Source organism: Hibiscus syriacus, unplaced genomic scaffold (assembly GCF_006381635.1).
Source record: "Hibiscus syriacus cultivar Baekdansim isolate YM2019G1 unplaced genomic scaffold, ASM638163v2 tig00110059_pilon, whole genome shotgun sequence".
NCBI classification, from domain to species: domain Eukaryota; kingdom Viridiplantae; phylum Streptophyta; class Magnoliopsida; order Malvales; family Malvaceae; genus Hibiscus; species Hibiscus syriacus.
Genome location: NW_024062582.1, coordinates 1,580,476 through 1,592,595, shown reverse-complemented (window position 1 = coordinate 1,592,595; position 12,120 = coordinate 1,580,476). Strand labels below are relative to the sequence as shown.

General features: G+C 32.6%; 1 protein-coding gene across 1 annotated transcript; it reads left to right on the top strand.

The window, feature by feature from the left end:
- Window positions 1–310: 310 nt before the first annotated feature.
- On the top strand, window positions 311–3,386 carry LOC120214414 (protein NRT1/ PTR FAMILY 5.9-like). Its single transcript, XM_039212315.1, has 4 exons — window positions 311–642; window positions 724–941; window positions 1,935–2,449; window positions 2,537–3,386. Exons 1-4 carry the CDS (start codon window positions 588–590, stop codon window positions 3,369–3,371), a joined length of 1,623 nt encoding a protein of 540 aa, XP_039068246.1. The 5' UTR covers window positions 311–587; the 3' UTR covers window positions 3,372–3,386.
- The last annotated feature ends 8,734 nt before the right edge of the window (window positions 3,387–12,120 follow it).

The window sequence follows — 12,120 nt, the reverse complement described above, 5'->3', positions numbered from 1 at the left end:
TTTTAATTTATTTTTAAAAATTATAAAATAAAATTTGGATATATTTACAAATTCGAGTTTATGATTAGTGGTGGATGTATGTATTTTTTTTATAATAGATGTGTTTGTCTTGAAATTTGAATTTCTTTGTATTAATTATTTATTTTAGTAGTGATATCCATTTTAAAATTTTATTTGTGTCCACCTTGTATAGAAAATTTTCTATTACTAATATATTTGTGTATCTTAAAAGAATATTTCTGGAATCCACCCTTTCTTATGATTGTCTTTAAAAACCATGAATAGAAATCAAGAAATCTAATGAAGAAAAAAACTCATAAATATTCATGTGAAATGGCACTCCTCCGGCCATGATAAATCATCAGCTCTATTTTCTGTCATCGTGAACTTCATATGCTGGGAATATACCTGGCTTTGCCACTGATCACCAAGTGTCAACGAAGCAGACGTATCTGCCTCACTGAAGTAATCTGTTAAAAAACAGTGTTTTCTGCATTTTTCTATGTAATCCAAAGCCAAAGTGGCTTTCTCCCTTGTTTGCTTACGCTAACACAACACAAGCTTTGCTGTTGAGTTTTGCTTTAAACATGGCTGAAGAAGGAAGAGCTGGAAGGCTTAGCAAATCATGCATTCTTCTTATAGGTAAACCATTCTCTCACCCTCTTTACTCCCCAATAACCCAAATATCAGCCGAAAGCGACCAAAGTGTATTTTCTTTTGCAGTGCTTGCTGGAATGGAGAGGTTTGCATTCAAAGGAGTGGCATCAAATCTGGTGACGTACCTGACGGATGTGATGAAGATGAGGAATTCTGAAGCTGCAAAAACTGTGAACAGCTGGTGTGGGCTCACTTCCATGTTGCCATTGTTGGTGGCACCTTTGGCTGACTCCTTCTGGGATAGGTACTCAACCATTTTGACTTCATCTTTCCTCTATGTTTTGGTGAGTCAACTCGAATCTATTCATTTTCAGATTTTGCTCATTTCTTTGCTTCATTCATGGAAATTGCACTTCATTCGTGTTCTTTTTTGTGATTATTTTATTGTTAAAAGATTGATGACACTTTGAATTGGACGTTAATATGTTGATTAAGGTATAATAGTCGTTTGAAATTTTGGGATTATATTTTATCATATCACAATCAGAAAGTTAAAGTCCAACTCCGACTGTCGTCAAATTTTTACCAGAAAATGATGAGTTTAGAACATATGAATAGTCATGTGACTATTTTGTAACTTTTAATAGTCGGAGACTCAACAAAATAATGCCTTAAAATTAAGGGACCATTTATAATTTTAAATAATCAAATGATTTTACAAAAAAAATATTTATAGTCTAGATACCATTTGCATATTTTACTTTTTTTTATAAAAATTTTCTCAAATTATGTTTGTTTACAATCATGAAAGGTAAATGGATTACACCTATAGGCAATAAAAATGTTGGACTCTGATTCATCACCACTTTTTATCTGATTCTATTTGATTTAAATATCTCAAAGTTTCTTTATTATTCTAAAATGTTAAAATTACACGTCTAACATTCCAACTATCACTTTTATTATGTTTTGGTCACTCAATTATTTTTTTTTCAAAATAATATTCAAAATTATGTTTTGTTTTATTTTGGTCACCCACCATTAAAAAAATAACATTGATGGTGACATATATTGTCATGTCTTCATTGAAAAATTTCAAAAAAATATCATGCCAGCAGTTTAGTTATTTTTTAATGACCGGTGACCAAAATGAATTTAAATCGTAACGCTGTGAATGATTTTGAAGAAATAATAGTTGAGTGACCAAAATGGAACAAAAATGATACATGGAGTACTAAACATGTAGTTTACCCTAAAATTTAGTTTATATATATTATTTTTATTAAAATAATTTTATATTTAAAAATTTTAATAACATTTTTTTTTTACAATTTAAGGGCCTTGGAGCAGTGGCATCAACAGCTTTGGCATGGACATATACACCTCCAAGCACCGCAAGCTCATTTGCCTTCCTCTTTGGTTCCCTTTGTTTGGTTTCATTAGGGCAAGGTGCATATAACCCGTCTTTGCAAGCCTTTGGAGCCGACCAACTGGATCGTGACGATGAATTCCCATGCACCATTGATGACCAAAACAGTTCCAAAAAGAAGGGTCTATTCTTCCAATGGTGGTACTTCGGTGTTTGCACTGGCAGCCTCTTAGGTGTAATCCTAATGTCCTACATCCAAGATACATTCGGTTGGGTACTCGGATTCGCAATCCCCATGTTCGCCATGATTATATCTGTCACGTTCTTCGTATGCGGTAGACGGATTTATGCTCATAAACAGGATCGAACCTTGTACGACAAGCCCTTTATGAAAATGTTTCGAGCCAAGAAAGAGACGGCATCAAGATTAATCAATGGAGGCATCACCTTGCAGGACGAAAAGTCCGATATAGTCGAGCTAGAGTGAGTAATTTCTTATTCGATTTCGAGGATGCTTGAGTGAGGTGCATGAGTTCTGATGTTAACTCTAGGTTTCTAACTTGTTTATAGGCTTCAACAGAGACCCCTCTGTGATCAAAAGCATCACGGCAACGAGGGCTCGGATTCGAATCTCGAACCCAATACTTACCTGATTGAAAATGCGAAAATAGTACTCAGGTTATTGCCTATATGGACGATGCTTTTGATATTCGCGGTGATTTTCCAACAGCCTGCAACTTTTTTTACGAAGCAAGGGATGACGATGAGACGTAACGTCGGCAAGAACTTCAAGATCCCGCCGGCAACGCTACAAAGTTCAATTACATTGTCTATAATCCTCTTAATGCCTCTATATGACAAAGTTTTGATCCCGATCACGAAGATGGTCACTCGTAATGAGAAAGGGATTACGGTGATGCAAAGAATGGGAGTGGGGATGTTTCTTTCGGTCATCGCTATGATCATCGCTGCCGTCGTCGAAAGGACGAGGCTCGAGACCAGCAGGAAAATAGGCAACCAGGAATCAGTACCATTAAGCATCTTCTGGTTGCTTCCGCAGTATGTTCTCTTAGGCATTTCCGACATTTTCACCGTTGTCGGGATGCAAGAGTTCTTCTACAATGAAGTCCCGGTCCGGATGCGGACGATGGGATTCGCTCTATACACCAGCGTATTCGGCGTCGGGAGTTTCCTTAGCGCATTGATGATCTCGGTCATCGAAGCGATTACAGGTTCGGACGGAAGACAAAGCTGGTTCTCGGATGACATGAGGGAAGATGGACTGGACAAACTTTACTGGCTTCTAGCCATCGCCAGTGCATTGAGCTTACTGTTTTATGCAATCTTTTGCAAATGCTATACAAGTCGGATTGAACTCGAAAATGCTATTGTAAATAAGCTATGAAATTTCCCATTTTCATTGGTTTCTTTCTTGCATTAACGCGTGTTAGATGTAAATGTTTCATGGCAATTTGTGTAGGTTTTGTTGCCTCGTATATATAATAAAAAAATGAAGCCATCACTCTTTCATTTTACTATGATGATTTTTGTTTGTGCAATAGTGAGATAACATGTTTAATTACTGGTCTATTCGACAGCAGCGTAATATGTTTAATTACTGGTCTATTTTTTACTCTGTCAAATAAAAGGGCACAATATTCTCAAATATGTTTAAGTAAGAGCCTGATATTTTTTTAATAGGCTTAATACCAATTGCTAAAACTATACTGTTTTTTCCAAATAGGTGCGTAAACTAATTTTTATCTCATCTATATACCTAACGTTACAAACATTATTCATTTAGGTGTCTTAACCGTCAACGATGTTAATTTTCACCGTTAAGTGACACGTGTCACAATCTAGTGATTTTAAAATTTATTTTTTAAATAAAATATTAAAAATATTATGATATTTATAAAAAAACACTAACTTTTATTATATTATAAAACAACCCCAAAATCCCAAATCCTAACCTTAATCCACTGTCGTCGCCCTTTCTGGCCACAACCATCACCACTGACATAGTCCCTGCCATCCTCCTACTCATACACCATTGTATTTTCCGTTGATTAGCCTTCGGAATTACGATTTTAATCCTAGGGTCAGAGCGGTTTAAAACGTTGATTCGTCGTCGATAGGTAGTCGATCAATCACGACTTCGTAGGGGTTTTGGTCATCGGGGGAGGGGAGGTCGGGGGAGCTTCGTCAATGGTAAAAGGCGGCGGTCTGCATAGGTTTAGGGGTTGAAATGAAGGTTTTTAAAGTTTTTGGTTTATTTCAAAATTTGTGTCTTCCATTTTTTAAAATATATATAATTTTAATTTTTAAATTTTAAATAAAATTTTTAAAATTATCAAGTTCTGACATGTGTCACTTAACGGAAAAATTAACACCGTTATCGGCCCAGGTACCTAAATGGATAACATTTGTAATGTTAGACACCTAGATGAAACGAAAATTACTTTTGACACATATTTGAGAAAAATAATATAGTTGGTCACTTATTTTAGTATTAAGACTTTTGAATATGAAAGATTGATTACACTGTTAAAATTTTAATAATATTAACGTGGTAGCTTGCCTGATAATCTACGTACTCTTTTATTAATGAGTTGTATATTTCTTTAAAAAAAATTATGAAATTTTATGAATTCTTTATGTATTTCTTAAAAAAGTAAATACATATAAAATATTTTTTATTGAATTATTTTTACTTAATGAAAGAAGAAGAATTTTGTTCCTAATTATTAAACCCACAATATAAAGAAGAGGGAAATTATCAATTAAAATTTTTTAATCACGTGCTCTAGAAATTGTTGAATATTATATTAATTAATACTATTAAAATATAATAGTCCAGTTAAGTTTTTGTTTAATCTTGCGCCATAAATAATATCTAAAGTATGTAATCTTTTTCATCTAAGTATCTAAAATATATTTTGGTCAAAATAAATATTTAAAGTATATTACATTTTAATTCAAATTCTAAATTATTTTTTAATTAAAACAAGTACTTAATATATACAATTTTTTCATCCAAGTATTTAAAGCATTTTTTTTATCAATATCACGTGTCAACTTGAAAAATTGATATATTTTAAATACCTATTTTGATCAAAGAATACTTTAGATGTATGGATAAAAAATAATTTTTTTATTTTTAATAAAAGATATTTTAAGTATTTAAATATAAAATATGATATATTTTAAGTCTTTATTTATTTATGATATAAGCATTTTTAATAATAATAATAATTAATTGAATAAAATTTAAAGATGGGGGGTCGAAATGATTCTAAAAGAGGGAAAATAATTTTAGGGACTAAATTTGTTACTATATTTAAGGTAAACTATATAAACCGTTCATGAATTTATTTTAGGGTGTTTGTATTTTAATTATCAAACTTTTAAAACTTACAATATAATAATTTAATTTTTAACCCATTTTCATTATAATAATTGTTGTCAATTTGTTAACAAACTTTGTTAAAAAAAATATTGATATGATATGTTAAAATCATTTTCTATTATGAAAAATCACAAGTTTCTTAGATTTTTAAATTTGTGATCGTCGTTCCTTATTTTTGTCGTTGTTTAATGGTTTTTCTGATAAAATAAATCATTGGACTATTTTTTTTTTCTCTTTCTTTTCTTTGGTTTAGACTTGTAGGGAGAACAACATTCACCTTAACCACTGAGATCCCTTGATGAGTTCAACTAATTAAGAGTTTAATAATTATATTCCAAATTTCAAAAGTTTGGTGACCAAAATGTAAACACCGATAGTATAGTGATAGAACTGTCTCTCAAATATTTGTCTAGGAGGTTTGCGAGGATATTTGTAAAATGAATATGAAGAGGACTCATGAGGTTTTGGGGGTTTGTTAGTTACATTTTGCATTAAATTTTAAATGTTTCTTTTGCCGTTTCTTATGCAATAGAAGAGCGGAGAAAGCATGTAATTCATGTGGAGGACGAGAGTACAAAAATTACGCAGAAGGTGAACACTATGTTGCACTGATACGGATACGGGGATCGAAAACGACAATTTTTAAAATTACAGAATATGGAGACGGAAATGGTACGTCATAAAAATAATTTTAAAATTATAAATATATATAAAAATCATAAATAAAGTCAAATTTCAAGATTCAAACCACAATATTAACTATAGAATAATAAAATCCATAATCAACCATAATACTAAAGTGTGAAATCTTAAGACTCAAACCATAATATTAAGATATTAAACCCAAATCAAACATTGTTAACATCTTCCGAGATTAAATGACTCTCTAACTCCAGCTCATCAAGCGAGAGTTCGACAAACTCTAAATATCCAACATCTCCCAATGAATTAAAAGCATCTCCACCAACATCACACATCTTGGTTTTCTCCACCTATGAATCATATTTTTATCACGATAACCTATGTTGCACTGATACGGATATGGGGACAGAAAACAGAAATTTCTACAGGTTACGAAGATGACAATAGTACGACATTAAAAAAATTAAAATTATAAATAGATGTAAAAAATCATAAATAAAGTCAATACTTCATACAAAAGTTGTGTAACACCCTAATTTAACCTTAATTAAAACCCTAACATTTGAGGATTTTTTCCAAATCCCTAAATTAATGTTAGTGTCCAATTTGAAAATACTCCAAAACTTGTTACCAGATTCAAAAGCCCTAGAAAGATCAGGGATCAACTGGTAATTATACCCAAAAAAATTTAAATCCTATTCTAACCCTTCTTTCTTCCCCCGCAACCTCTTCTTCTTCCTTTTATTTATTTTCTTCATGAAAAAAGCTCAAATGAAACCCAGAAAAGAGAACTGAAAGAGGAAACCGAAGAGACTGGTAGTATTACGATGGAGACGAGAAGCAACGAAGCCACGGGAAGAGAACTGAAATACGTCAAGAAATCTTTTTCTTTCCTTTCGTCGCTACAAGCTTTGGTCAGCCTTTCACAACAATTTTCTCCACCAAAATTACCCCTAGGGACGTCCCCGAAACGTCCCAAGATAAGCTTTGACCGTCCCCAAATTCAATCAGCCGTAACCTATCACTGTGGCACGTCTCGATACGTACCCCAACCGTCCCCGTTCCAGAAACGTATGGGGTACTTGAAACGGGCTCCTTTGCCGTCCCCGTGCTTCCTAGGGTGAACACAGAAAGGGATATATGTAGGGATGAACCTAGGGGTGGGGTGGGGCGATTGCCCCCAAAATCTAAAATTAACATATATTTTAGATTTTTTCTGTATATTTTCCATTGAAAATCTTTTTTCGTCTCCTAAAATTTTATAAGTTAGGTTCGTCCTCTTGAAATTTTATAAGTTCAAGTTCGCTCCCATAAGATATTAAAGTGTATATGTTGAACTATGTTTCGATATAACAATTTAAGGCAAAATGGTTTTTGGACTTGAATTGAATTTACAAAATGTATTTGGACTTAATTGAATTTATTCAAAATTTACAAAAATAATTCAAAGTTCTTTTAATTTAAAATTGAGCACAAAAATATTTTTATGAATAGTACTTTACTATTTGAACAGTAAATTACTATTGAAAAATGAATCACTGTTTGAACAGTAACCCGAGGCTCAAAAATTCCAGTATGTAAAAGGGGAACCGATTCCCTCCAAGGTGGTACCGATTCCCTCACTGTTCATCAGCCCAACGGTCATAATATTTGAATATTATGAAGGGGTATCGATTCCCTATGAAGGGGTACCGATTCCCCCCATTCTGGGCAGCCTAGTTTTGCAGAAAAATCATTCCCAAACGGCTCCAAAACATCCCCAACGGCTAGATATGACTTCAAACACATTACAAGCTATAAATACAAGCTAAGGACACTTGAAGAAGAAAGAGAACAACTATCCAAGTAATCAAACACAAGAGAAGAGTTTTTCATTCTTATTTCATCTTTCTCTTGTAAATATTTTGTTCTTGTGAGCTTAATTCTTGTAAACGCCTACCTTAGAGAGGTTTTATTGTTTACATCTTTTATCCTTTTGTAAAGGGGAAAGGTTCTAGCTTAGCCCGTGTAAAAGCTAGGGAAATGTTCTAGTTTAGCCCGGAAAAACTAGGGAGTTTGTAAGGTTACTCTTTATCCTCAAAAGAAAGAACAAATTAGTGAATTTGTTGGAAAATCCTTGGTGAGGAGCTAAGGTAGTGGATGTAGACTTTGATTGAGAAAGTCGAACCACTATAAATCGCTGTCCAATTCTCTATCTTTCAATCTCCTTACTCCCTAAACACAAAACCGTTCCGACCCCTCTTTGTAAATCGTTCCGGTTATCGTTTCGAGCTTCCGAAAATCCTAACAATTGGGATCAGAGCCTAACTCGTTAAGAAGGTTTAACCACCTTGAGATGATCCTAGAAGAAGCTCTACCAATTCCCTACACAACCGAGAAGATGGCTTCCACCTCCAGCTCGTTCCACATGGAAGACTCCCTACCAACCGAAAAACCTCCATACTTCAATGGAGTCAACTATCATCATTGGAAGAAATTAATGAAGGTATTCATCCAATCCAATGATCTTGATGTATGGGAGATAATCGAGAATGGCTACTCTTCTCCAAAGAAGAAGGAGAAGAAGCGGAGTGACAAAGAACGGAAGAAAGCTCAACTTAATGCCAAGGCCATGCACATGTTGTTTTGTGCATTTGGTCATGAAATCTATGAAGGGGTTTCTTCATGTTCAAGTGCCAAGGAGCTTTGGAATAAGCTCGAGGAAATCCATGGAAACAAGAAAGAAGAACCAACAAAGGTGGTGTCTCTAATGGCTTATGAAGAGGCCGAGGTATCTTCTAACTCAAATGAATTTAATTCATATACGTTTGATGAGTTACAAGATGCTTTTAATAGGTTATATTCGGAGTTTGAGACCATGAACTCCAAATATAAGAAAATGATTTCAAAATTTAAATTTGAAAACGATTTTCTTTTGAAAACAAAAATAGATTTTGAAAGCCAAAATGAAATTTTGAAAAAGGATTTAGAGCTTTCAAAAATAAAAATTGATAGTTTTGAAAAACAAAATTTTGATTTAAAAGTTAAGCTTGAATGCTTAACAAAAGAGAAAGAAATCATTTTAAATAATTTATTTAGTTCAATAATGACAATATGCTCACATTGTCATTATCATGGTCATTTGGAACATACTTGTCCTTTGAAGAAAGGAAAACGTTTTAAAATTAGGCAAGTATGAGTTCCGAAAGGAACAAGGGGCATTGAAACTAACGTCCAAGGATCCAAAGCAATTTGGATACCAAAATCTACTTAAATGTCTCTTGTAGATGTGTGGGATCAATGGTGATGAGAGTGATGATATTCAAGATGCTCTAGCCACACATGAAAAAGGAATGGGTAACCTCTAAGCTTAATGCTTTTAATTTTGGTTATTTGGTTGCTCATTTGATTTTAAGCATGCATGAGTTTTGTTTTTAAATGATTATGCATCATTGTTTTAATCTCATGTATGTTGAAAAGATGATTATGATGAACATTTTAAAGGTATATTAATTTTTAAGAATTTTTAGTTCATCATAATAAAATTTTGGTCAAAATTGGTTTTAATGCAATTGATATCTCTCTAACAATTGATATCAATTTTTCAAATACTTTGATTTTATAAATTTTAATTTTTAGCCTAAATTTTAATGTTTATGCATGTGGTCTAAATGAAAATGATATCTCTCTAGCAATTGATATCAAATTTTTAAAATTGCATAATATTTTTGGAAAACTTTATGCAAATGCACTTAATTTTAGCAATTGGTATTAATATCAAATTTCAACAATTGGTATTGCATAAAGTATTTTAGACTTGGATATATTGAATTTCATGTGCTACAAACATGTTTGTTATTCTTTTTAGAAATTCAATATTTTGTTTAAGTGTCAAGATCTTAAAAGCTTAATTTTGTTTGGAATACATTTATTGAGGGGGAGCTTTGATTTTTCAAATTATTTTTAAATGTAAAATTTACTACTTACTCTCCAAAGTTATTTTAAACTTCAAAGATCGAATTATTTTTGATATAACAAAAAGGGGGAGAAGTTTAGTTTGAAAAATTCAATTTCTTAATGAAAAAAGGGGGAGCTTAACATTTTCATATGTTTTCCAACAACTAGTATCTTTTTTATTAAACATTTTATTAAGGGGGAGTTTTTGCCAAAAACAATTTTTCAAATGTTTTGTTATATCAAAAAGGGGGAGATTGTTGAACTATGTTTCGATATAACAATTTAAGGCAAAAATGGTTTTTGGACTTGAATTGAATTTACAAAATGTATTTGGACTTAATTGAATTTATTCAAAATTTACAAAAATAATTCAAAGTTCTTTTAATTTAAAATTGACCACAAAAATATTTTTATGAATAGTAATTTACTATTTGAACAGTAAATTACTATTGAAAAATGAATCACTGTTTGAACAGTAACCCCGAGGCCCAAAAATTCCAGTATGTAAAAGGGGAACCGATTCCCCCCAAGGGGGTACTGATTCCCTCACTGTTCATCAGCCCAACGGTCATAATATTTGAATATTATGAAGGGGTATCGATTCCCTATGAAGGGGTACCGATTCCCCCCATTCTGGGCAGCTTAGTTTTGCAGAAAAATCATTCCCAAACGGCTCCAAAACATCCCCAACGGCTAGATATGACTTCAAACACATTCCAAGCTATAAATACAAGCTAAGGACACTTGAAGAAGAAAGAGAACAACTATCCAAGTAATCAAACACAAGAGAAGAGTTTTTCATTCTTATTTCATCTTTCTCTTGTAAATATTTTGTTCTTGTGAGCTTAATTCTTGTAAACACCTACCTTAGAGAGGTTTTATTGTTTACATCTTTTATCCTTTTGTAAAGGAGAAAGGTTCTAGCTTAGCCCGTGTAAAAGCTAAGAAAATGTTCTAGTTTAGCCCGGAAAAACTAGGGAGTTTGTAAGGTTACTCTTTATCCTCAAAAGAAAGAACAAATTAGTGAATTTGTTGGAAAATCCTTGGTGAGGAGCTAAGGTAGTGGATGTAGACTTTGATTGAGAAAGTCGAACCACTATAAATCGCTGTCCAATTCTCTATCTTTCAATCTCCTTACTCCCTAAACACAAAACCGTTCCGACCCCTCTTTGCAAATCGTTCCGGTTGTCGTTTCGAGCTTCCGAAAATCCTAACAATATAAATTTTAAAGACTAAAATTATTATTAGGGTAAACTACGCGTTAGTACTATCAATTTTGGTCCTTTTTAGTACTTAAATTTTTATATTTTTTAAAATCATACCTAATGTTTAGTTTTTGTTCATTTTAGTATTCCGTCGTTAAAAACTTAACGAACAGGCTCACAGGCAGCCACATCTACATTTGTCAATTGTCACATCTATCATCGATGAAGCTCAAACTTTCCAACCTGCACCTTTTACCTGAACATGATTTCGGCCTTCGTTCCATTGGGAATTGCCTCAAATTTCCCAAATCAACAATGGACTATTCGATTTCTTCATCCTTCGATCTCCATGGTCCACTGTATGATGGGCCTAAAACTGGAGTATGTTGGTTGACTTTGTAATTCTCTCACGGTCCACCATTCAGATTGGTCATCCGTCCACCGGAACTATGCCACGTCAACCCGTTCGTTAAATTTTTAATGACAAAGTATTAAAATGAAACATAAACTAAACGTTAGGCATAGTTTTTGAAAAAAATAGATATTAAATTGAATTAAAATTGATAGTTTATGCACTAAACACGTAATTTATCCTTGTTTTTATACTAGAGTAGCTTAATATAAAAATAAGTGTCTAAACTATACTCAAAATTAGTTTTTAGTGCCTAAAGAATTTTTCGCTAACATATGTGCGTAAAGTTTTATTCGTTTCACTTTTAGGTGCTTACCGTTAAAAAAAACCGTTAAGTGACACGTGTCACATCAATTTTTTTTAAAAGTAAAATATTATTTAAAAATATTTTTAAAAAATATGAACGTGACACATGTCACTTAACGGTTTTTTTTAACGGTAGACACCTAAAATTGAAACGAATAAAACTTTAGCCACCTAAAAGTATAACAGAGAAAATTTTAGGCATCTATTTTTAATGAAAAATTCTTTAGACACTAAAATATTTTTC

What these genes read in the sequence shown, in the direction of transcription:
- LOC120214414 (XM_039212315.1), top strand. Translation starts at nt 588, where the DNA reads ATGGCTGAAGAAGGAAGAGCTGGAAGGCTTAGCAAATCATGCATTCTT. An exon ending in ATCATGCATTCTTCTTATAG is followed by an intron (nt 643 to 723) that starts GTAAACCATTCT and finishes TTTCTTTTGCAG; the next exon opens with TGCTTGCTGGAATGGAGAGG. An exon ending in CATCTTTCCTCTATGTTTTG is followed by an intron (nt 942 to 1,934) that starts GTGAGTCAACTC and finishes TTACAATTTAAG; the next exon opens with GGCCTTGGAGCAGTGGCATC.